This window comes from Dipodomys spectabilis, unplaced genomic scaffold, assembly GCF_019054845.1.
Source record: "Dipodomys spectabilis isolate Male_0828 unplaced genomic scaffold, ASM1905484v1 ptg000089l, whole genome shotgun sequence".
In the NCBI taxonomy this organism is placed as follows: Eukaryota; Metazoa; Chordata; class Mammalia; order Rodentia; family Heteromyidae; genus Dipodomys; species Dipodomys spectabilis.
In genome coordinates this window covers 11,474,014-11,501,695 of record NW_024870766.1, presented here as the reverse complement: position 1 = coordinate 11,501,695, position 27,682 = coordinate 11,474,014, and the positions used below count along the sequence as shown (strand labels likewise).

At 35.2% G+C, this 27,682-nt stretch overlaps 1 protein-coding gene across 2 annotated transcripts in view; it reads right to left on the bottom strand.

Moving 5' to 3' along the window:
- Window positions 1–27,682, bottom strand: part of Hgf (hepatocyte growth factor) — a 71,499-nt gene that overhangs the window by 4,652 nt on the left and 39,165 nt on the right. For both annotated transcript variants that reach the window (XM_042684763.1, XM_042684764.1), the window contains exons 8-17: window positions 27,427–27,601; window positions 22,833–22,960; window positions 18,644–18,746; window positions 15,729–15,862; window positions 10,011–10,049; window positions 8,529–8,625; window positions 5,550–5,624; window positions 4,573–4,719; window positions 1,963–2,069; window positions 1,692–1,837 (exon numbers count right to left, since the gene is read on the bottom strand). In XM_042684763.1, coding sequence (XP_042540697.1) covers window positions 1,692–1,837; window positions 1,963–2,069; window positions 4,573–4,719; window positions 5,550–5,624; window positions 8,529–8,625; window positions 10,011–10,049; window positions 15,729–15,862; window positions 18,644–18,746; window positions 22,833–22,960; window positions 27,427–27,601 — 1,151 coding nt within the window. The remainder of the gene's footprint in view (window positions 1–1,691; window positions 1,838–1,962; window positions 2,070–4,572; window positions 4,720–5,549; window positions 5,625–8,528; window positions 8,626–10,010; window positions 10,050–15,728; window positions 15,863–18,643; window positions 18,747–22,832; window positions 22,961–27,426; window positions 27,602–27,682) is intronic.

The window sequence follows — 27,682 nt, the reverse complement described above, 5'->3', positions numbered from 1 at the left end:
AATGTTATCAAATGCAAACAAAATCATTGTAACTTTTGTTCTGTGATTGTACAGTTCACTTATGGGCAAGAATATAAGCCATTGATATTCTAAGCATCAAAACATACGGAAAAATATCTGAACATGATTGTGTCAGCTGTGACTCTGTAAGAATATGGAGCTCTCTACAGTGCATCAGTGCTTCCTGATATGAATGATTTTGAAGATAATAGTAGATGTGATGCTATTGCTATAATATAAATATATAGGGAAATTTATCTTTCAATTTTTTAGAAAATGATTAAAATATTTTGTTTCAAATGGTGTGTGTGTGTGTGTGTGTGTGTGTGTGTGTGTGTGTGTGTGTGTGTGTGTATGCGTGCATGTGAGTGCTTTAAGCTTTAAATACATGTAAACATTCTGGAGGATAAATACAGTTTTGAGAAGTGGTGGAATCAATTCAGAGTCAAATATTCTCCATATAGGTCAGAGGGACAAATACCCAAAGGCTAAATGGACTCAGGGAACTGAGAGAGTACACACAATGAACTAGGTTAAGGCTATTCGAAAATGCAGCTGCCAAGTGTTGTGAATAATGGCTCCAGGGCTGGGTAAAGGACACTGCTTTCTAGAGGATCACTGAGATTGGGCCTTCCTGGAAACTTTTACACTCACAAAGCACTTTGAGTTTTCAAAAACGACATCGGTTTATTTTTTCTTGCAGTAGAATTCTCTTGCCATAATTTTCCCTTGTGCCACACATTAATAGTCATTTGCTGGAAAGACCAAACTGGAAAATATGTATAAACAAAATCATTTTTCTCCACATTATTTTAAATCAGTGCTGAAAGCTCTTTAATTTAGAATTTTCTTTCCTTTACAGGAATAAAATATCAGCACAAGGCATATAATATACACACTGTAGTACCCAAGGCATATAATATACACACTTAGAGTACCCAGTTTCTCACATGATCAACAAACATTTCACTATCATCAAGCCCATTTCTTTCATGATATTATGCATAATAAGCAAGAATCCCATTCCTTTGAGGCTTGGAGAACATGTTCCTCACCAAAAAACCATCTAGACTAATAGACTAACACTTCAGCAGCTTTTCTATGTAATATGAGAATGGGAATCCAGCCATGTGTAAAGAACAGTTGACTAACAAGTAAAAACATCCCAGCTCTTAAAGTCATACACTTTGACCTTTACTTAATATTTTTAAGAAAACAGTTTGTTTACACACACACACACACACACACACACAGAACCACATATCCCTACACACATAGGGATGTACACATGTACACATACTCAACAAAACCATCCATTAAAGTTTAAATCCAGGCACATGTCTCTGGATATTACTAATGAGGTTTAAAAAGGAAAATTTGGGAAGATCATTTAGACAAACAAAAACTATTATATTAAACTGATTTGGTATTTCTGACATGAACAACTTCTTCCTAGGGTTCTGGCTATGTTTATTTATTGGTTTTTTGAGGACAAATGTCCTCCCAGTTTGCTGTTTCTGAAGCATGAATTGATTCAATGTGTAACTAAAAGAAATGGACAAAAATAATCCAGGGTTAGGTTTTATGGTTCCTCTATCTGAGAACAGGTTGGTATACAATTTTTATTTGTGAAAAATAAACAAAACCCAGGATAAACCCATAGATTCTTTATGAAAAAGCATCTTTCTTACCTCACATGGTCCTGAGCCAATATTTTCAGCTCCAGCACATAACTCAGACTCACTCAGAGTCACTTTGCCTTGATGGTGCTGATTGCATTTCTCATTCCCCATAATATAGAGATGTGCTACTCGTAGCAGACCATCAGAGTTAATCACTGGAATGGTGTAAGAAATATACAGTTAATGAGGGCAGGAAAAAGGCAAGAGAAGCCAGAAACAAATGAAAATTTTATGTATATAATAAATATATTGCCTAATCTTTTTTAAAAAAATAGCTTACATCCAGTATAGCCCCAGCCATAAACACTGCAAGTGGTCTTTTCAGGAATTGTGCATCCATAATTAGGTAAGTCAATTGTACTAACAAAACTATCCAAGATAGCAGGCCTGAAAAGAAAAGAAAACAGTAAGTGCCCTCAATTGGATTCAACACAACATGAATTTCTTAAAAAATGTACTGTTCATGATTCATATAATATTTTAAGACAATAAAGTCTTGTTTAAAAGAAGCTGGTTTGAGTCCATATCTTAGCTATGGTAAATAACACTGCAATGATCAAGGTTGTGTTGATGGCTTTTGTGTGGGCTGGTTTGTGGACAGTAGGGTAAATGCCCAGAAGTGAGATTGCTGGGTTATAAGGGAGCCTTATATTAAGTCTTTTGAGGAACCTCCATACTGTGTTCCAGAGTGACTGAACAAGTTTACACTCCCACCAACAGTGTAGTGCTAACTCCCTTTGGCCACATCACTACCAGCATCTTTTATTATTAGTTTTCATGATAATGGCCATTCTAATTGGGGTGAGTTAGAATCTCAATTTTGTTTTGATGTTCATTTCTTTTGTAGCCAGAGATGTTGAACATTCTTCATGCGCCAATTGGCTATTTATCCTCTTGGCTATTTATCATCATCATCCTCCTCCTCCTCCTCCTCCTCCTCCTCCTCCTCCTCCTCCTCCTCCTCCTCTCCTCCTCCTCCTCCTCCTCCTCCTCCTCCTCCTCCTCCTCCTCCTCCTCCTCCTCCTCCTCCTCCTCCTCCTCCTCCTCCTCCTCCTCCTCCTCCTCCTCCTCCTCCTCCTCCTCCTCCTCCTCCTCCTCCTCCTCCTCCTCCTCCTCCTCCTCCTCCTCCTCCTCCTCCTCCTCCTCCTCCTCCTCCTCCTCCTCCTCCTCCTCCTCCTCCTCCTCCTCCTCCTCCTCCTCCTCCTCCTCCTCCTCCTCCTCCTCCTCCTCCTCCCCCTCCTCCTCCCCCTCCTCCTCCTCCCCATCCTCCCTTCCCCCTCACGCTCCTCAGCTGTCTTCTCTCCTCCTCCTCCTCCTCCTCCTCCTCCTCCTCCTCCTCCCCCCCTCCCCCTCCTCTCCTCCCCCTCCCCCTCCCCCTCCCCCTCCCACTCCCCCTCCCCCTCCCCCTCCCACTCCTCCTCCTCCTCCTCCTCCCCCTCCCCCTCCTCCTCCTCCCCATCCTCCCTTCCCCCTCCAGCTCCTCAGCTGTCTTCTGTCCTCCTCCTCCTCCTCCTCCTCCTCCTCCTCCTCCTCCTCCTCCTCCTACTCCTCCTCCTCCTTCTTCTTCTTCTGAGAAGTCTATCTTTAAATTTTTAGCCCACTATTAATCATATTGTTTCTTTGAGGATTTGTTTGGGAGAGTTAATTTTTTGAGCTCTAAGTATAATTTAGACATGAGTCCCTTTCCTTATGCATAGATAATAAAGATTTATATGATTTATTAAACAGCACTGAAATCATTCTCAGTGAGAACAAAGAAGGATATTCTTAGGAGAGGATCACAATGCCTCAATAACTATGTGCATATGACCATATAAAATGATGTTTATTGGAATGAATTCCAAGAAATGGAAAAACAAGAGGTGTTTTTTTTAATTATTGTACTGATTTTCAGTTATTTCTTTTGTCTATCTTTTTTTCCTGTGCTCTATCTTCTGTTGTCACTGTTTTTTTTTTTAAATTTCTGTACCCTTTGTCTTGTATATAAGTTTATCTGATTTGGGGAAGGGAAAGGGAATCACAGAAATGATGGACAAAAGGTGAACCAATTCAGCAGTGATATTCACTAGAGACTATGTTGGAAATGGACTTTGCAACTTGAGAGGTTGTGGGAATTGAAGGGAATAAATAGGAGAAAATGAGGGAGGTACTAACACTGTTCAAAAACAAATGTACTCATTACCTTACTTATATAACTATACAACACCTTTACAATAAAATTTAAATTAAAAAATAAAAATAATAAAAGAAGCTGGAATAAAGAAATGTCTAACACGTAGTGACAAAATTTCCAATAGGTAGAGAAGGGAGTTCTTGTTTACTAACATTCAAGAATAAATTATAACTGTATTTAATTGAAAAGTCATTGTTTAGTTCTTGTTTACTAACATTCAAGAATAAATTATCACTGTATTTACTTGAAAAATCATTGTTTTCTGCTGGGCAGAAATTCTGGCAATACACACCTGTAGTCCTGGCTATTCAAGAGGCTGAGAGCTAAGGATCTCAACTGAAGCCAGGCCAGGCAGAAAAGTCTGTGGGGATATAGCTCAAGTGCTAGAAGTTCTAGCCTTATGCACAGAAAACAAATAAATACCTAAGGACAGTAGCCACGCCCAGAATTCAAGTTCTTGACTGGCAAAAAAACCCCCAGCAAACCAAAAACAAAAACTTCATTGTTTTACTTGTTAATGCTATTAAAACTGATCATAAAAATTCAGTTTTATATGAAATTCTGCAATTCACACACATACATGTACACGTACATACAGATATCTGACTTATGACAAAGGAGATAAGTCGAAAGATAGTCCAAGTGGAAGAAAATTGTTTCAGTAATCGTAATCTGCATTAAAAACAAATCCTAAGTCAATCTTCTAAAGGAGCAAACCTATCAAGCTTCAGCAAGACCAGATCAGATCCTTCGGGGCCGTATACCAGCTGGGAAATGTTCAGAACCTGCTTGCGTTTCTCTTCTCCTCTTCCATGGACGTCATGAACTCCAAGCCAAGCTTCATAATCTTTCAAATCTTTGTTTCTAAGTTAAAAAAACCAAGTTTAAGTGCAACTCCATGTTATAAAATACTATTTACATGTTATTATTTTTAGCTTCTAAAGGTAAACAAACTGCATTTAAAATTTGATTCAAAGAATAAAGGGATGCATATTTGAAATGAGGAATTCTGAATAGCATGGAGTTTTGAAGCATAAACAACCTTTCAATTACTGAAAGTCTAGGTGGCTATGAAAAAACAGCAACGAAGTATTGATTGTACTTGCCTAACAAAAAAAAGTCCCTTATGAAAAATCCTCAGGTGTTCTTTGAAAAAAAAATTCATTTTACTGCATTTTTTGCCTTATTTAATTTATGTGTGTATTTTTATTACCAGTGTTAAAATGTTAAACAAAATCAAAATGTCCTTGTTAAGACGTACAAATAAGCTTACACATCCTTATTATTTTTTAGGCTAATTTTCATTGGAAATTATTTCCAGGATGGCTCTAAGCCTAACTCTTCATAAGAAAGCAGAATCAAGGGTCAAAAGAAGTTAGTTGATAACTCAGGTGAAGAATATTTATCTATTTAATAAGTGCAAGTGGAAGTTGGGGACATAATTTATTTACAAAGCTCAAGCAAATATATTTCCACATGAAACAAATGCTAAAAGAACTGAGTTGAAGTCTTCCTGCACTTGGAAATACCTCTGAATTCAGAGCTTTCTTAGCTGATTTTTTTTTTTTTAAATAGTGAATTTGTTCATGCATGTTGGTGAATTTCTGTAAAAATGAATGCACTGTTAAAAGCTAAGTAGAAGGTATAGGTACTTTTGCGTCTTCAAAACAGATATTGATTTTTAAACACTTTACCTAGCAGGGAAACACTGTCTTGCAGTAAGAACCCAACTTTCCTTTATCAACGATCCTCCGCAGATATGTTTATTTCTATGAGAAAGAGGAAAGAGAAACAAATAACATCTGGTTTCTAAAGAGCCTGAGAATGAATGCAATGTCTACTGCTCCATTACTTAAATAAGAATTCACAGAACTAACGTGAGTAGTGGTCCTTTTATCTGAAAAACAATAGTCAGAGATTGTTGAAGTAATTTTTATTCATAATGTGAATATCGCTGTAGGAAATTAATTTTATAGTTTAGAAAACTTGCTGTAAACACATGCATACGTGTCTGTGCATTTGTGATCATGAGAAAAATTATAGGCTGCAAAATTTGGGTGAGTAGAAGTAAGAGTTAACCCCCTTTTAAATCCATCATTTGATCATGAAGAATATAAATCTTAGGTTTTCCTTTAACCTTGAAAAACATCTAGAAGTGACAATTTTTATTTTTCTACTGTTCCCTTCATTCTCTACCATTATGTAGTTTTGATATGCTAAAATATGGCTATGAATAAACTTATTGTTACATAAGACTAGTAATATATTTCACTTATAAAACTAAATTTTGAAAGATATATCATCTAGAAAACTGTAAAATAGCTATAGACAATAATAAGTATGAGGACATTTATTTGCTGACATCCAAATTTTATAAGTCCATTTATTTTGGCGGAAACATAGAAAAAAGTATAACTTTTCACAATTTACATTCCAAAGAATACAGATGTTTAGTGCTTCAGAGAGTAATACTAGAAGGTTTCCAGATGAAGGCCACAGTTATTTATGGTTGTTACCACACAAGAGGATAAGAGTGTATATAGAGTTTTAATTTCTGTTTTGTTCACTATGTGTTTTGGAAAAATAACAAACAGCTGTTGTTGCTAAGAACTTGGAATTAAAAGAAAAGATCTTTTTCTAAACATTTCTAAAACAGTTTTATTACTGACATTTCTCTACTCAAGTAATATATCAAAAATATATCAAGTAATATTCAAATAATATCCTTGTGTAGCCTCTTACTTGTAAATAATTCAGAAGTCTATGTCCTTTTTCCTTAGGAATTTTCATTGAGGAAAGAATCACTCATTAACTCAGAGATCTGAATTCCTAAAAAAATTTCTCAATAAAGAAAATCAACTATAATAAAAATTTGTCTCTATTAATTGTATGTATTGTCAAATCACCTTATATTCAAGTTTGCTTCATAATTTGCTTTCAGTACCTCAAACTTAGGACAGCTACACTGCAATTGTTGGCTTAAATATTAAATTTAATGAGTTGTTTCTTTTTGTTTTAATGTTTTACCATGCTTATTAAATATATAATTGATGTAAATACAACAAACCATTAGTTGACATCTTGAGAGAAGGCTCTAATAAAAGGGAATTTTAGCCCATTTTCTATAATATTATTGTGACATGAGTCATAGGATATAAAGTCTACACTTGGCAAGAACTGGCATATTTAGCTGCAAGTTACCCATTCTATTTAAATGTCACTATGAATTAAGGTAATATGAGTTAAACTTTCTCCTTGAGGTAAAGAAACAGGATAAATCACTTAAAGAGGAGATATTTAATTTAAGATTAGAAGAATGAGAAGCAATGTTCAAGCAAGTTACTCTGTATGGTAGGACTAAACATGCACAAGCCTGGAGGTTTGTCTAGAATACAAGGAAAACTGTAGCTACAAATCATGTGTATTTTGCTTTTTGTACATGATGAAGTTCTGATAGAGAAGAATAGCGATAAAAAGATGAGAGAAAGAGAAAGAGAGAGAGGCAGACAGAGATAGAAAAAGACCAGGAAATTGTATAATGATTTTATTTCAACTCATGCTGAATATTTAATTTTTTTTGAGGGGGATGCCAATCCTAGGTCTTGAACTCAGACATGGTCCTTCTGTTTGGCTTGGTGCTGAAAGCTGGTACTCTGCTTTTTGAGCCATGTCTCCACATCCAGCCTTTTGCTAATCAACTGTTTGTAACTCTCCCAGATTTGTTCAAACTGTGAAATTCAAATATTTGCCTTTGGGGTAGCTAGAGTTACAGGTGTGAGCCACCAGTGCTCAGCTTTCAAAATTTTAATTCTTATAGAATAATTACTAAGCTTTCAATTTATTCTAAAAATTTGTGGCATCTATGTAGAATGTCATTATATAACAAAAATATAATAAATATATAAAATGTGTACCATATATTATTTTATAAATAATATAATGTAGATACTATATACTATATTATATACATTGTATATATATAATGTAGATACTATATACTATATTATATACATAGTATATATATATGTATGTACATGTATGTAGTATGTATTTCTCTTTTATGTTTTTGGTGCTGAAAAGCAACTAGAGCCTTGCACATGCTAAGTAGGCAATCTTACTACTTAGCGCTATATTCCCAGTCCTATATTTCACTCACTCTTAAAAGTACTGTTGAAGGCTCTTGATTTGCATTTTATTTATGTATTTACTCTCCTTATCCACACTAATAATACTATTGATTAAAATATTTGTAATCTTTTCATATAAATATACTCTGTAATTTTAAAATGATATATGAATGACAAAAAGCAAAAATAAAATGTCTTACATTAATATGCATGGATATAGAAAAATATCAAATCATAATATTCTGCATTGGAACATTAATAGCATTAGAACTACATGTTGATATTAAATCATAAGAAAATCTTCTGGGTAATTTTGTTTGATTTAATCAGAGCCAAAATTGGACTTGAAATCTGGGACAATGGAAACATACACAGGACCTTTTTAAACTACAAAAGGTTAGGTCTGGCTTTACTGTTTGGCAAGAGTGTGATTGATCCCTTTATAGTTTCTCATCTGGGTGTTTAGCATAATTGTCATGACCATGTGATCACATGTTGGTTGTGTGACTTATCAAATAATTTTAAAATATGTTTATTAATAATTACCTGTATTTCAAACTAACCATCCATCCCACATTCGTCTGTGTTGGAATCCCATTTACAACTCTCAACTGTTTTGTTTTGGCACAGGATATTACAGGATCTGTAAACAGGATCAAGTAATATTTTGGCATTGCCTTTTGAAACAATCAGTACATCTTAGTTTTTTTAAGTATAATGATAACTAGATAAATGAAATCACTGCATTTGTATCAGAAGAACGTGTTAGAACAAGAGTATTATATACTTCTAACACTTGCCACTCTCATCTTTATTAATGAGTGACCCAGAAAACTAACCAACTCAAAGCAAACAGGCTTGCTTGCATAAGGCATACAGTAACTTTCCTCACCATGCACTAGACTAGCAAATTCTTCAAGTCTGACACTAATATATTTCCCTCACTAGTCTCAGTACAAAATGAAATAGTGGCTGTTTCTCAATAACAATCAGTAGCCTGAGTCAAAAAATGAAATAAAATTTTACTTGTTTATTTGTAGGCTAGGAACATAGAGCAAGGGACTGGGAAGGTAGCTCAGTGGTAGAGTGCGTGCCTTGTATGCATAAGGGCCTGGGTTTCATTCCTCAGCACCACATAAGCAGAAAAAGCCAGAAGTGGTGCTGTGGCTTAAGTGGTAGAGTGCTAGCCTTGAGCTGAAGAGCTGAGGGACAGCGCCCAGGCCCAGAGTTCAGGCCCCATGACTGACCAAAAAAAAAACCCAAAACAAAAAACAAAAAAAACAAAAAAACCCAGAGCAATTGTGAAATGTACTCCTGGTATTATATTTATTGAAATAATATTCAAATGACATTATTATATCCAAATCATTATGCCCAAATGACATAACCCAGAATTCTTTGGAGGAAACATTTTTCCTGACCTTCCTCTGTTCCTTGCCTTATCCTTTGTACTCTGTCCATGGTCTAGACTAGATTTTCATTTGCTTCCTCAGCCTGAGGCACAGCAGGTGGTTTTAGAATAGCAAAACATTTCAGTAACTTCTTTCAGCCCAAATAATATGTGGAAATCAAAACAAGAGCTTCCAACAGATTCTGACACTGAGAATTAACTGAACTTCTTAGGTCGTCATCTTTGGCTTAGTAAAATACAAAACGGGCAAAAACAAAAAATGGTTTAAAGATAAAACAATTTCAATCCCTGGTTTCATTCTGTCTTTAGCAGCCTGATTTTACTTGGAGGATGTTGTATATAAAGTTTTCCCATTCTATACATTGTGCCCCAAACTAAAAGTAAGTAAGTGCTGTTTTCAAAGTCATCTGGGATATCTTGTAAATTTCCTGACAGTTGTATTTCCATAATCAGAATATACTGACTATTTTACAACTACACATAAGGAAAGACATACTTTAAATATAAAATCAGATTGATTCATTTTATGTCAGAAGTTATTATGGTAATATTTTCCTATCAAATAATATGGCATTATTTGTGACACAGAGTCTCAAGTTGTTTTATATTCTACTTACGGTCTAAATTGACTATTGTAGGTGTGGTATCACCTTCACCTGTAAAAATGAATTTGTAGGTAAGTATATAGCTCATATATATATATATATATGTATATATATAAACATATTCTTCTTTATAAAATCAATCTATTATAATATAACTATGAACTGGACACTTTACTAAAATGATTATCATTAAAGATAAACTGTAGTAATATCTGTTTGAATATTTTTATTCTATTTTCGTTGTCATTTTTGCTGTATTACATTATGAATGCATGCCTATTGGTCTCAGATAAGGAGTTTTTTAAAATTTTTATGATGGTGTGAGGTTCCAAGTGAGTATGGTCTGGTGATCCTGAGCACACTGCGTTTACTGCCAGCAGCAACAACCTATTTCAGTCTTCTAAAATGGACCATTTTAGACTCAATGGCCAGCCCAGTGAAAAGGATTTACGTTTATTGTTGTTTGCACGGAGGTTTCATAAGGCAGTTTTGTTCATTGAAACATTCTTTTTTTTTTTCTAAAAAACGATTTTCATTTGTATTTGATTGAACATAACTGAAACTGCAATACTTTGGAAAACTGAAAAATATAAATATATGTTATTTAATTTCTAGAAAAGAAACATCTGCTGTTGTTGCCAGAATAATCTAGATTTGTGTGTGTATGTGTGTGTGTGTGCTATTAGTCAAAAGTAAGTATGTTAAAAAAAAAAAAGAAAAGAAACACTGGAAATTACCCATTGATTCTACTTGGACTTGGGAAACTGCACCTTAATTCTACATAATCTACTTCTTTTGCAGGGTTCTCTAATGGAGTTTACTGGCTACAAGAAGAATGGCTTGAAAGATACTTGGGTTTTGGAAATATTTTACAGTAATGAGTGGGACATGAGGCATTTCCTGAAGCTTAATGTCTTAACTGTGCAGAACTGAAGGCAAGCACTACTTACATACAGCTGGTTATTAATCCTTGATAATGTCTGAGCTCAGAGAAGCAAGTAACAAAACAATAAGAGAACAGGGAATATTTTGGAATATTGAAAACCTGACCATTTTTTGTGGAGATACTGAAGAGAATTACTGCATGGTAGATGCTAAATTCATTTTCCAGATCTAGTTAACTAAATGAATGCAAGTAAAGGAAAGAAATCATAAATTTTTCATCTTCCTTCTACTTTAGCTCATCTTGCTTTTCAATCTCAGATGTTGTACATCATACAGGTACAGTTATGTAAACAACTCTATGACAATATGATTATGTAGTAAATTTACTTTAATACTAATATATAAAACAAGAATGGAAATGAGATATTACCTAGAGAAATATATGGCATTCACAAATTTTCCATGAAGTGGCAACTCTCCCTACGCTAAAGCATTTGAGATTAAAAAACAACATATCTATTTTTCTGTACCTAGTCAATTATGTGGGCTTTTGTGCATACCAGTAACTCAATTAAACAATAATGGAAATAAAAATGTAAATCCAGAAATAGAACCTCAGTTTTCAAGTGCTTATTAGGCAACTGATTTTTTTTCATGGTGGACCAATAAGATTTGTTACACTTTATTATTATCATCAGTTATTTGTACAAGGGGTTTCACTTTGACATGCACATATATGGGTACAATACACCTTTATCAGACTCACCCATCCTTCCCTCTCCTTCATCCCCTCCCTCTTCACAAACTAATCTTAACAAGCTTCATTGTTCCATTTTTGTGTACATACAGAAGTATGTACACATGCATGTAAATAAAACTGTATACAGATACAGCTTTACAAAAACAGAATGTGAGTCATAAGTAGGTAAGTACCTTGGCCAAGACATAATCATGGACTGTTATCCAATCTAGGAAACATGATGGAAATTTTTAATCTGAATACTCTCAGTGGTACTAAGGATATGTGGCCAGGCACACTTTTAGGCATTTCTACATTTTTTACATATTTTATAAATTAAAAAAATATATGAATGATATTTTATAAGCATTTTGGGAAAAATAAATAAAATCTTTACATATGTTGTAGAGAAATGTAGTGTGGAAATGATTAGTGCACTCTCTGATGTTAAAAAGTTATCAACTCAAGGGCTGGGAAGGTGGCTCAGTGGTAGAGCGCTTGCCTTGCATGCCTTAGGCCCTGGGTTCGATTCCTCAGCACCACATAAGCAAAAAGAAAAAAACCAGAAGTGGTGCTGTGTCTCAAGTGGTAGAGCACTACCTTGAGCTGAAGAGCTGAGGGACAGCGCTCAGGCCCAGAGTTCAGGCTCCAGGACTGGACTCAAAATTTAAAAAAAAAATTCTTTTTAAATATCAACTCAAATCTTTTTTGGGGGGGTGTCTGGTCATGGGGCCTGAACTCTGGACCTGGGCGCTGTCCCTCAGCTCTTCAGCTCAAGGCTAGCGCTCTACCACTTGAGCCACAGCACCACTTCTGGTTTTTTCTTTTTGCTTATGTGGTGCTGAGGAATCGAACCCAGGGCCTCATGCATGCAAGGCAAGTGCTCTACCACTGAGCTACCTTCCCAGCCCATCAACTCAAATCTTTAAAGACAAATTTTATTAACCTTTCACTAAAATGAGAGTATAAATAAATCCTGGCTAGAATTATAAGCTGGAAAAATGAAAATGTAAAATTTATTAAAATTAATGTTTAGTTCAGACAAAAATTTAAAGGAAAAGAATTATCTGCAATAGCATTGAATGAAACATGAGTGATACCATAACTTTCAAAATCACATTAGTGACTTTTAATTGGAAAAAAATTGAATTATTTAAAATTGTTCAAGTGGTTACTCTCCTAGTGAAGTTTATAAACCAGATCACTAGGCTCTGAAATCAGATAGGAACATTTTACTCTGAGCTACACACACACACACACACACACACACACACACACACACACGTACTAGTTTGAGCTGCTGAACTGTGATATAAAGAAGAGAAAGCAATATAACCTGTTTTAAATGATAGGGCATTTTTCCTCTTTTCCTAATTTGCTGTATATTCTTAATTATGAAGACTTCACAAAAAGTTACAGTGAGGCAAAATAATGTTAAAAAAAATAACAGAGCTAGAGGTACTGCAGTAGTAGAGTTACCATTTAACATGCTGAAGACCTGAGTCTGGGTCTAACAAAACAAAAAGTTAATTTTTAATCATTTAAAAATGTTTTTGCATGATATTCTCTCGAGAAATATGTTGGTCGTCATTATTTGCTTGCTTGTTTGTTTTAGTGTTAAAAAAAAAAAAAACAGAATACAATTTCCCTTGGAGAATATTTTCAAGATTTCTGTAAACTCTAATATAAAAAGAAATTGAAGGCCAGGTGCCGGTGGCTCATGCCTGTAATCCTAGCTATTCAGGAGGCTGAAAGTTGAGGATAACGGATCAAAGCCAGCCCGTGCGAGAAAGTCCGTGAGACTCTTATCTCCAATAAACCAGTAGAAAACTGGAAGTGGTGCTGTGGCCCAAGTGGTAGAGTGGTCACCTTGAGCTGAAGAGCACAGGGACAGCGCCCAAGCCCAAAGTTCAAGCCCAACAACCAACAGAAAAAAAAAAAATGAAGGACATTAGAAAAATACGAATTAAATTTTATAAAACTATTATAATAGTCAGAAACTAGTAGCTCATGCCTGTAATCCTAGCTACTCAGGAGGCTGAGATCTGAGGATCACAGTTCAAAGGCAGCCCGGGCAGGAAAGGCCATGAGATTCTTTTTTTTTTTTGGGGGGGGGGGGAAGGTCCGGTCGTGGGGCCTGAACTCTGGGCCTGGGCGCTGTCCCTCACCTCTTCAGCTCAAGGCTAGCGCTCTACCACTTGAGCCACAGCACCACTTCCAGCTTTTTTCTTTTTGCTTATGTGGTGCTGAGGAATCGAACCCAGGGCCTTGAGCATGCAAGGCAAGTGCTCTACCACTGAGCCACCTTCCCAGCCCCCCATGAGATTCTTATCTCCAATAAACCTCCAGAAAACCAGAAGTGGCACTGTGGATCAAGTGGTAGAGTGCTAGCTTTGAGCTGAAGAGCTGAGGGACAGCGCTCAGACCCAGAGTTCAAGCCCAACAACCATCATCAACAACAACAATAAAACTTATTATAATAGCTGATTTCTTTGCAAACATATAAAACATTGAATTATTGTTATAAACAAGTTCTGAATCCATTTATAATAGTTGATCAGGTCCATGTCTTAAGTATTACTTGTTAAATATAGTACATATATATATATAATAGAACCGAGGCACATACGTGCACACACACATATACACACAGACCAACACATACATATTTACATACATACACACACAAACATACATATACTAGTGAGAAGATGGCAATATCATCATACATTAAGATCCAGTGATGTGCATTAAAATTATTGAAATGCAAATATATCCTCTATGTGTTATTATATAAAAGACCTTTTCATAAAGTTGTCCGTAGTAAGAAAACATTTTACTATATTATGTATCCATATCTCTGTATTTGCAGCAAACATGCCTAGCCATAGTGTTAAACTCCCTGGTTCAAATAGCTATGCATCTAAAATTTCCATAAGAACCTCTTGTGTGACAAGTCAGTAACAAGAATCTAACCGAAGGCAGCACAAATGCCCATGTTAAGAAGAAAGATCTGATGAAAGAAATAGTAGCATATACTGACGTGTATTTTGTAAAATTTGTATCAAATCAAGAGACAGTTTCTCACCATAAGTGAAAATATTTTTGTGTTTCATGAAATGTTTACACAAAAATGCAAAGTTCCATCTGCTATAACTAGCAGTAACAACTAGTAATAGTAGCATTGGCTTTGAAAATTGAAATGCAAACACGTCACACAAGAACACCCTGCTACAACAAAGAATCATCCAACCCAAATGTTAATAATGCATAAGCTGCTCCACTTTCATATAACTATTCCTTTTGATACATTTTTACAAATTGACTTCCACTTAGGATTTTTCATTTACTCAAATTAGCATGGTTTTGTGATGGACAGATTGTCTAAGTTCTCAGTGATAGGAGTCTTAACCATTTGTGTCATTTGCCACCTTGACTAATAGAAATGATTTCTCAGGCTTTGTCAATTTCATTTTGTTCTCACTAATTTCAGTGTGGTTTCATTTTCTTAACTCTTTTCTTGCAGATTCCTTTCTTCATGTTGCCCCTACCTTTTTCACATCTTTTGTTTTTATCTTTACAGAGATATAGGACATGTATTTTAGATTAACATATATGAAATGCATTTTCAAAGATATATATCAGACATGTATTCTATTATCTATTATCTATCTATCTATCTATCTATCTATCTATCTGGATTGTTTGGTGTACTGGCGGGAGGGGGGGGTGGATGAAGGGTATTAGGATAGACAAATGCTATTATGTTCAGACACAGAGTACTGAAGATTCAGGGTCTGGCTGGGGCATTTTCTCTGGTGTGTTCTTAGAATCATGACTATCTGCTGCTTCTGGATTCCAATCTTTTCAGAATAAACAATGTTAAAATGTGAACATAATTCTCTGAGAGAGAGAAAGAGACACACACACAGAGACTGAAAGAGCCTGCATATGGTATATGTCTGAGTTACTCTCTAGAGGATACTCCCATTTTGGAATTAACTCTGTAATCTTAGATTATTTATATCTGTGACTAAGAAATTGTTTTAGTAAAGACACAGTACATGTTAAGTATTTCAGCTAAACAGAACACTAAACATACTTACAACGGGAAATGGGACAGTAATCCCACGGAATGAGAGGATTCCCTGTGTAACACCAGGGCCCGTGAGCATCATCATCAGGGTTCCGGCAGTAATTCTTGTTCAGCTTACTAGCATCTGGCTCCCAGAAGATATGACTGCAGAAACCACAAGCTGAACATCAGAAAGTATTTACTACATCCAGGAGATGCAAAATATGACAAAAGATAGAACCCTATGATAACACATTCATTGTAAATATCACACAGTTTGATTATTTTGAAAGCAGTTTCTTTTTTGCTAGTTTTCAGTATGGAAGCACTTTCTAATTTGTGAATATGAAAGACTACATAAAATGATCCGAAACTCTGCTTCTACTTAAGCATTGCAGTAGTAACATAGCAATATTTTAAAGTATTTTTCTCTGTTTCAGACACATGTAAACACCACCATCATACTCTTTCACAAAGAAGAAGAAAGCAAGCACACTACAAATTAATAGTAAAATGACAATAAAATAACTAAGTTTTAGAAATATCATGGGTCATAAGGTTACTACATGTTTTTTTGCAGATAATCGAATAATATTTAAATTTTTTCTAATGTGTAAATAAAAATTCATTTCAAAAGAAAAGCAAAAAGTCTGTATTTTTATTATAAGACCATGGTTATTTTTGTAAGACCAATATTTTCTCTTGCTTCAATAACATTAATAAAGTCAAATTCTATGTGCCCACAACTGTTGTAAAAACTATAATGGCATTCATTTTGCCCTACTAGTTACTTCCATTCTTGACTATGGACCTATGACTTTAATTAGAAAGGGCTTGGATATGAAAACATGGATTTTCTTTCCTGACCCAGCTTTATTTTCTGAAGCAGAAACAGCAGCAGGCTTATTACATGATAGATCCTGCTAAGTCTTTACCGATAACAAAAATTTAGGTCAATCTTGTCAGACAGGCTTTAAGAATATTCTGTATTTATTACATTTGAAGAAATCAACAGGACAATTAAGTATTCTAAGGTCACATGGCACTGGTGGCTCATGCCTATAATCCTAGCAAGCCAAGCAGCTAAGACCTAAGGATCTCTGTTCAAAACCAGCTCAGGCAGAAAAGTGTTTAAGACTCTATCTCCAATTAATCAGCAAATGCCAGATTAGAGACATGAATCAAGTGGTAGGACATCAGCAGTAAGCAAGCAAGCCAAGGGAGAGCACAAAACTTTGAATTCTATCCCCAGATCCAGCACACACATTTATACGCACACACTCATGAAAAAATGGGTTTGGAACGTATAGTTTCCAGAGTCAGTGTTTTAAATCATAATGCTCTCCTTCCTTCTTGCATAAAATGTTCTTAATCAGACAAGATGCTAAGCAACTTAATCACCCATCAATTCCCTATAAACTTTCTCCAAATGAATTTTTAATTATTTGCAAAAATTTAGCCTAAAGTCAGTTAATTAAGAATGGTTATTAACCACTGAGAATTCCCGAATAAATATATCAAATATTCTGGTGGCATCCTGTCAAATGTTCAGTCTTGTTCATGTTTAGTATCTGTTTAACAACCGAGCAGGGGAGTTTCTATTTGTAGGTGTTGCTTGTTTCTGTGGTATAAACCCTATCATCTCCACACTTTCAAGCCTCCCAGGTGAAATCACGGACAGCAGTGTGAGTTGCTTTCTAAGGGGAGAATAGAACTTTAGAACAATTAATATTCATTTGTGACATAAATTACTTAACTGACTCATCCACTATTAAACGCAACTTGGAAGCATATCAAACCTTTAAAATAAAAATAAAACTAAAGCAAAGTGATTCAGCTTCTCTGAGCCCATAAATCCTTATTCACATATGGAAATAGCTTCCATTTAGTGGCTGGTGGTCAAATGCCATAACATGTAAAACAATTATATTGCAGGGACCCAATGATACCTATAATGTATTTTTCTTTTATTCTAGCATATAAATTCTGAGTTTATTAAAAATCTATTTGTAATCACAATTATATGTCATATTTCAAAAACTTTTTATACACTAGCACTATTTCTATGACCATATAGATGTTACCTTCTTTGTGAATATATTTCCAATATAATATAAAAATTCTCTGAAATTTAATATTTTAATAAAATTCTGTAATATATCAAGCTTTTTCTTCAATTATATACATTAATGTAATAATTATAAATCATCCATCTTATGTTTACCAAAACACAATCACCTGAGTTTATTAAATTTTGATGAAAATAAGATGGATGATTGTAGCTAGATAATTGAACTCACTTTTACCTGTTTTTGTTAGTTATTCAAGAACACTCGTTTACAAGTTTTAATAGTTCAGTAGATGTTTAAGGTATGTATAGGAAAGTGACTATTTGTTGATCTTTCTCTCAGGATTACTATTAATTATGATCACTTGATAATCTCTTAACATAGTGTTTAAAACACTACATGTCCCACTAAATTATTCACTGTTTTATTAAGTCACACAGTGGGTTTTATTTTTCATTGTGACCATATTTTCTTTGGTAACAAATACATTTCCACCCATCTTGTGTTTACATTCTCCAGGTTCAGAGCACAAGTAGCATTTTGACACACATGTGTTCCATTGAATTATATATTTATATTACATATTATTATATTAATATATAATTATATATAGTATATAACATATAATTTCGTATAAGATATACTATATAGTTATATTAATATATGATTACAAATATGATATATAATGTTAATGTATTATATTATGTATTTAAAATTGATACATGCAGACTCTATGTTCTGAGTTATGCAGAATAATCATTTTTGTGTTTACCATCCTATAGTGATAATGGAAAGGAATTACCCATGAATGAATGTGTCTGGATCTATGTTAATGCTGTTATCTTTACATTTGATTATGAGAAAGAAATGTACACACCGGTGTAAGTCTTCCATGTTCTTATCCCACATTGAACAGGTTAGTCCAGATCTTGTTTTGGATAAATTTCCCATGTAATTTTTTCCATTTCCACGGTAACAATCTAAGTATAAAAACCACAAATACGTTGACTAAATATTGTAGAAAATAAAACACCACTTCTTACAGACAGGAAAACATAAACCACCAGAAATGTATAAAGTGTCTTACATATTTCAGATTAAATTATCTTAATTTCCTCCAAATTTCCATTTCATTACAATGGTCATGCAAATTGAAATCTTACAAATAATATCTAACAAAAATTTCAATGAATGACCCTTAACTGCATCAAAGAAATGAGGATTTCTTGTATAATGGATATATTGCTTAGCATTTCAACATTTTCTTCTGAAAATTTTCATTGCACAATAAAGTTACAAAATGACTGCAGTGCAACTAATGTATTAGTCACATTAGTTTTATCTTCTTTTGTTTGTTTGTTTGTCAGTCATTTGGCTTGAATTCTGGGTCTGGGCACTGTCCCTCAGCTGTTCAGCTCAAGGCTAGCATTCCACCACTTGAGTCACAGTACCACTTCCTGCTTTCAGAGTGGTTTATTGGAGATAAGAGTTTCATGGACTTTCCTGCCCAGGGTGTCTTTGAACTGTGATCCTCAAGTCTCAGCCTCCTGAGTAGCTAGGATTACTGGCATGAGCCTCTGGGGCCTGGGTACTTTTATCTTTTTTTTTTCCATTTTTTATTTTAATTTTTTTTAATTGTGAAAATACCATACAGAGGAGTTACATTTACATGGGCAAGATAATGAGTACATTTCTTATCAAGCATTGTTGCCTACTCCTTTGTTTCCCCTTCCCATCCCTTCCCATTCCCCCCCTCCCCCACCCCCCAATCTCTCCAATCTCTGCTCTTCCCCGCCAAAGCTGTAAACTTCGTTTTTCGACGTAACGATTTGTACATCTCATTTTTTGCAATGGGTGATGTTAACATCCTAAGTCAACCCAAACTGCTGTTCTACAAATGTTCTTCAAGTTCAGTTTGTCTGTTTACTTAAGGATGAAATTGAGTAAAGGTCCTTGACAGGATTATGTTCCCGGTCCTGTTTTGTCCTTTTCAGCCCCTGGCAGTGACACCTGATGTCATGGCTGAGGCATTTGATCCCTTGCTTAAATAATAGGAAAGGAAAACTCTTTGTACTTAAAGAATATGTCTCTGTTACTTGTTCTGATGCTCACAATGTTCATTTGGCTACTTCAGACTGACTGCTGTGTGTCTTGTCATGTACCATGAGATTTTGTTAGCCCTTTTTAACTGAGCAAATTGTGTACTACTGAACATTGATAGAGGTGACACTATTCTCAATAAGGAGATATGGAACCAAATATCATAATTCTGAAAGCATAAATTGTATAAAATGTAAATATTTTCATAATTTTAAACATTACCATTTAAAACTGACTATTGAACACTACTAATTTATTTATTTATTTATTTATTTTTTTGTCGGTTGTGCGGCCTGAACTCTGGGCCTGGGCACTGTCCCTCAGCTCTTCAGCTCAAGGCTAGCGCTTTACCACTTGAGCCATAGTGTAACTTCTGGCTTTTTCTGCTTATGTGGTGCTGAGGAATCGAACCCAGGCCCTCATGCATGCAAGGCAAGCACTCTACCACTGATCCAACTTCCCACCTCAACACTACTGATTTTTATGTGAATAAACCATATGAGTTTTACTTTCAATTGATACTGACAAATGTACATAAATTTATCTTTACTCTACAATGAAATTCATTGAAATATAACGTCACTAATTTTATATTAGCTTTTGTGATTATGGCAAATAATAGGTTACAACTCTTAATAAAAATATTGAATTAATAATTTGCTTGTCCGGTAATCAGATAATATAGTTAAAAAGAAGCATTAAAAAGAATACTCAATTGTGGGATTGTCTTCATTGATCACATTTCTAATGGCACTATAAGGAATGTGTAAGGAAGTTTTGCAAAAATATAAAAATACATGGTAGAATTGGCAAATTATTTTCAGAAAACATAAACTTATAAAGTCCAATGCTTGCATATTTGAGAAAAATACCAATTAAAACATTTTCCTCTGACAATACTATCTTCTTTTGTATTGTCATTTTTTCAGTTGTGTGTCTTAAGTAACTCCTTTTCTCCTTCCTAGACATTATGACTAGTAAGTAATTTCATTTGATTTGGTTCATAGGTCTGGTGAGATTCTTTTCTTTACAGTGTTTGGTAGTTCAGGGCTTGAACTCAGCGCTTCATTGTTTAAGCCCAATTCAAGGTAGGCTTGAGCCATACCTCCACCTGTTTATGCTTTTGTCAAAGTTCAACTAATATATATACACACCCATACATAGGTATATGTACATTTAATATAAATGTACAAATTTCTTATGGTGATAGAAATTTATATTTTGATGGAAATATTCCATATTCATACTAAGAGTAATTCCATTATATATTTCTAGTACTATAAAATGCATACATGTTTGCACCTTCATTCTTTAAAAAAAACCTGTATTCCTGAAAATCACCCTATTACACTTCATGAGGAGTTTTATCATTTTTTACTCATTTTTTCCAAGTTTTAAGTTCTCCATAGTATGGCTGTTCCAGCATACATGTCTTTTTTCCCTGTTACAGATTATACTATAATAAAATGTTCTCTATGTGTGCTTTAGCATCCTGTTGTCACTGTATATTCAGGTGCTAGCATTAATGCACCAAAATCTATCAGGTTTCCATTTTCTCATTCTGTTATTTTATTCATTTAGAGTTTATTTTTGAGTACAGTATGAGGAATGGATTTGCTTTTATAATTTTTATTTTTTGACAGTGACTTTACCCATTCATCATATATTTCTTAAAAATAATATTTCATCCAGTAGTATGTGTTACTACTACTCTTTAAACAATATATGTATGCCGTCGGGTTTATCTCCAGTGGTTGTGTCCTGTTCTATTTCTTCATATGCCAGAACTATGCTCTTAATCAAAAACTCTTTATGCAATATAGTAATATCTGATAGAGTTAATTGTCTCAAATTGCAGTAATTTGTCAAGGCTTTCCTTATTATAAATGTTCATTTCTTCCTACCTCCCACAAATACAAGCAATTGTTCAAATGAATGAGACAAGGGTGCAACAGAGTCAGCTGGCAACAAATGTCCCTTAATTATGGGTTTCAACTTTATTTCCGAATGACCTTTATAAGCTGTCAAGAAGAGTGAAATTGACTGAAAAGGGATTCATCCCTCTTCTCTTTACAACTGTGTTTTCATAGTAGATTTTACCAACTGGCCCTAGAGCAAGTGTTAAGTGGAAGAAATCTATGAAATGGAACTTTGAAGTTAGAGCTAGCTTTTCAGAATGACAATGTTCAAGCATTCTCTCATCACAGCTCATTAGCATCTGTGGTTTCCTGTCTAAGATGTTCTTTACATAATCTGCCCATGGCAAGTGCTACTCCATTTCTCCTTAATGGTACCTTCTTTCTTGATTATAAAATAGACAATAGTAACATCTACCATCTCTACCTCAGGACTAGTTTTCCTTCTAGCATTTAGCAAAAATTTAGATAATCACCCACGGCCATTTTTATTTTGAAAGTTCACTGTCTGCTGAAAAGTAGTTTTCTGGTGTCAGAAGATTTACTTGTCACTACTGGTATACATCCAAGAATTGTTCCTGACACTCAGATAAGTAAGAAAAATATAAATATATAAGTATTGAGTGAATAAACATTTTTTGAAATCTAATCAAACAAAGATCTTACTCGCTAACTAGCTAGAAGAGCATAATAAGAAGTAGAGCTTTTGCTGGTTAAAAAAAAGAAGAAGGGCTGGAAAGGTGACTCGGTAGTAAAGTGCGTGAGGTCCTATGTTCGATTCCTCAGCACCACATAAGCCAAAAAAAGGTGGAAGTGGCGCTGTGGCTCAATGGTAGAGTGCTAACCTTGAGCTGAAGAGCTGAGGGACAGTGCCCAGACCCAGAGTTCAGGCCCCATGACAGGAAGAGGAGGAGGAGGGGGGCGGGGGGAAGGAGGAGGAGGAGGGAGAGGAGAAGGGGGAGGGGGGGGGGGAGGAGGAAGAAGATCCTTCCAGTAGGCATTTCTCCTGAATTTAGTCATCTCCATACAATGCAAAATGTCAACTATTACCTTGTCCACTGGACACGTCACATTTTGGAATTTGGGAGCAGTAGCCAACTCGGATGTTTGGGTCAGTTGTAAAACACCAGGGTGACTCAGCGCCATCTGGATTTCTGCAATAATTTTCTCTTAGGTCCCTGTTAGAAATAAACAGGTTAATGTGAATGACCGAAGATACCTCACTGATGAAGTCAGTGCTAGGACACTTGTAGAATCCTGGAGTGTGTGCATGTATACCATTACATTTTTTTCACTCATTCTCAACGATAGGACTCCCAACTGCTGCCATTTTGAAACAGTGGCCTGCACCTAATCTTCGATAAGGCAGCCAAAATTATAAGATGGAAGAAAGATAGTCTCTTCAACAAATGGTGCTGGCACAATTAACTACACACATGGAGAAAAATTAGATCCTTATATATCACCCTGCACTAAAATCAATTCCAAATGGATCAAAGACCTCAAGGTAAAGGATGAGACCCTGAAAATATTACAGTAAGGGCTCCTCAGCACAGCTCAACACTTCCTAAATAAAGATTTAGAAACACAACAAATCAAAGAAAGTATGGATAAATGGGATTTCATTAAACTGCAGAGCTTCTGCATGGAAAAGGACACAGCAAGATAAATAACCCACAGATTTGGGAGATCTTCACTAGACAAGGGTTTTATATCAACAACACAAAAATATACCTAGAACTCAAAAATTAACCCCATCCAATAACAAATCCCCAGATAAACAACCTCCCCATTAATAAGTGGGCTAAAGAATTAAAGAGACTTCTCTGTAAGGGAAATAAGAATGGTCAACAGACACATTAAGAAATGCTCAGTGTCACTGGCCATAAACGAAATGCAAACCATAACCACATTGAAATTCCACCTAACCCCAGTTATTATGACCATTATCAAGGAAACAAATAATAGGGGCTGGGGGTTTAGCCCAGCGGAAGGGCGCCCACCCGGCGCGTGCAAGGCCCTGGGTTCTGTCCTCAGCCCTGGAAAAAGAAATAATAATAATAACAGATGCTGGTGGGTATGTGGCCAAAAAGAAACACTATTGCACTGTTGGTGAGAATGTAAACTGGTTCAACCACTCCAGAAGGGAGTATAGAGGTTCTTCAAAAGACTAAACATAGAACTTCCTTATGATCCAACAATCCCACTCCTGGGCATTTACCCAAATGATCACAAACAAGGCCATACTAAAGCTACCAGCACAACTATGTTCATTGCAGCACTATTTACCATAGCTAAGACATGGAACCAACCCAGATGCCCCAGTGTAGATGTATGGATCAAGAAAATGTGGTATATTTACACAATGGAATTCTATGCTTCCATCAGAAAGAATGACACTGCCCTTTTGTAAGGAAATGGAAAGACTTGGAAAAAATCATATTTAGTGAAGTAAGCCAGACCCAAGGAAATACAGGCTCTATAGTTTCCCTCATTTGTAATAATTAGTATATGCCTAGGTAGTCCTGACAGAGAAGCATAATAGATCAAGAGTGATGAACATATGACCATACAAAATAATGCCAATTGAAATGAACTTCAAGACCTGGACACAACATGTCATTTTTTTTTCAGTTGTCAACCTTGCTATCTCCATGTACTATATCTAGTTCTTTCTTCTTATTATATTTCATTTTTCTTTTTTCATTGGTTTATCCATGGCAATCTCTGTTGTTCATCCTCTATCTTGTATATGCATTTATCTGATTGGGGGAAGGGAGAGGAAATAACAAAATGCTGAGAGAAGTACAAAAGATGACCTGTTGCAGCCATGACACTCACAGGACACTATGCTGGAAATGAACTTTACATCTTCATAGGGAGTGGAAAATGGGGGAAGGAAGCAATAATGAGAGAACAACAATGGAGTGGGTAACAATGTTCAGTGAGAAGTGTACCTTACTCATGTAAATGTAACCCCTCTGTACAGTGTCTTTGCAAGAAAATAAAAATTTTTAAAAATAGTCTGCTATTTATTACATTTTCATGAGTCATGTATAAGAGGGAAATGACATGTACCTCTCACAGCATGACAAAAGCTATTATCTCACTAACTACTTATACCTCTCACAGCAGAGTAGAAGTTACTATCTCTTTAACCACTCTCATTCAAAATGGAAGTTTGTATTATTCAAATATTTCTTACCCAAAGCATACCAGCTGCTTCTTCCTTAATTCTATATTATCTTTTTTATATTTAATTTGCTGAATAGATTTCTTTTGAATACAATGCAGATCTTTCTGAGATTTGAAAATTCATCAGAGATTATTATTCATATTTCTGTAAAGTTCAGGCTTAATTCTAGTAAAGACATCCAGCCTCAGAACAAGTTATTAATGTAGTATATGTACATTCTTTATCAGTATTTTAATTAGAAATGCACTACTTGTAGGAGAAAAGTCTGTGTTGATATTCTCTAAGAGGGTTTTAGTGGTTTTCTATCTCAATATAAGGTTAACATCAAATAAAATGTAGAAGTTTCTAAGGAAAGGTTTGGTACTTAGTTAAAAACAAGAAGTAGCATTTTTCTTGTCAAAACGAGTATTAACACAAACTGATACAATAATTAAATCCACTTAAAGGAAATGTTCATATAATATAACATATCTAAACCTTTAGAATCCTTATAAATGTAGAAACTGAAAAAGATGAATGAAACTTTTATTTCCTTTAAACCAATATCTACTTCTATTTGAAATTTGTATTCTCGTCTAAAATGTGTGTTAACACTATCCAGCTAAGGCAAGATAAGTAAATGGATTTGGAAAGCTGGTGAAAGTCTTAATTTGAGACTGCTTTATTAGCCTAAAATAGGGAAGAAGAAAGTAAAGGGACACAATCAACATAGGAAGTATTGTTGCTTGTAAGGTTTCAGTAGTTATCATTTGAAAATGTCTCAGTGTTGGGGCAAACAATGTTTAATAGAACCAAAGACATCATTTAATTAGAACTTTTTTCTGTTGACAAGAAACAATGATACATAGTAAATCTATATTCTGAAAAAAATCTTGACATATTGTAATAATCCACACTGGGGGCAATTATGTTTGGCATTTTGGGAAAAAATAAGAAATTTAAAAAGACCTTTTTCTTTTTTGTCAGCCGTGGGGTTTGAACTCTGGGACACTGTCCCTCAGCTCTTCAGCTCAAGGGGAGTGCTCTACCACTTGAGCCACAGCACCACTTTTGGTTTTCTGAGTGGTTTATTGGAGATAAGAGTCTCACAGACTTTCTTGCCCAGGTTGGCTTTGAACCATGATCCTCAGATCTCAGCTTCCTGAGTAGCTGGGATTACAGGTGTGAGGCCCCGGTGCTCAGCTAGAAAGAACATCTTATAGTCCAATAACATGTAATAGTTAAACTTGTGATAATTATGTTTCAATAGAAAAGCTGATAAATTAAATCCCTTTCTCTGATAGAATAAACTGTATATTTCTACATACAGAATTTCTAAGTTGGGAATTACTAATTATTACATAGGAGCAACAGAGCTGGGGACCTGAATCAAGTGGTAGACTACCTGTTTAACAAATGCAAGGCTCGGGGATCGATCCCCACTACATATAATTTTTAAAAAGTTTATCAATTCTGTCTTCTTTAATCCCTTTTTAACTACTCTTTCCTCCTACTTACTCTTTGATATTCATTTGGTTCTGAGCTGTGAACACATGGGATAGGAATAAAAAAGACATTTCCTTGAAGGAACTGAGAGAAACAAAACCAGAATGATAAGTCTAAGTTTAGTCATTATAAAAACATAAAAACTGTTTAGCATGTGACTATTTATTATGGGAACAAACAAAATCACTGAAATAGCTAAAACACACAGATCAAATGTCTGAAATAGCTAAAACACACAGATCAAACAAATCACTGAAATAGCTAAAACACACCAATCACCCTCACCACCTCTTCTTTTGCATAGGACAGGCCAATACTGCACAGAGCTCTCTACTCCACCATGTTTAGGCTATTTTTATTAAAAGCCAATTACATAAAACCAATATATGTTATTTATAGGTGCTATTTCAGCAAAGCCACTATGAATGACATGTGTGTTATAAATTCCAAATGTAATCATTTCATGTGCCTTCTAACAAGGTGGACAATTTAAAAACACATGGCACTGAGGCTGTGTCTGTCCAACGAAAAGGCGAGTGGTGAAAAGCTGCCAGGAGTAGGCCAGAAACAGCTGTACAGTGGGTACTGTGGGCCACTTGCAACAATTGCTTTACTTCTCATTTTTCAGTCCTCAAACAACTGAAAAACTGAAAAACAACTGTGAAAAATAATTTTGTTCACAGATCTTTAAGACATCCATTCAAAAGGTTACCTGGAACAAGGTAAAAAAGTGGGGAAATATCTTCCTCAAGGTAACACAAAAATATGAGAAGGCACTTGTTTGAAACATGTTTGGTAATCATTGATTGAATTATTGAATGCTGAGTTCAGGATAAATGATCATAATCTCATCTCCCTCAAACCCCCTGAAATGTATAGCATATCTCCCGAGATCAGACGAGATTGGGCACGTTCAGGGTGGTATGGCAGAAGACTGTATAGCATATCTCTAAACGTACTCACTTGCACTTGAAATTTTCAGGAGTTACATCGTGCTCATGTGGATACTGGGAGTCCCAACGCTGACAAGGAATGCCATTCCAAATGGTACTGACAGTTCCCCTGTAACCTTCTCCTTGACCTTGAATGCATTCAGTTGTTTCCACAGGGACATGAGTGTCATTTATAGTGCTGTGAGCTATTGATAGAAAGAAACAGAGACCTAAATAAAACAGTTCAACTTGTTATCTGCCTCCTATAATTCATATGCATTTCTTTT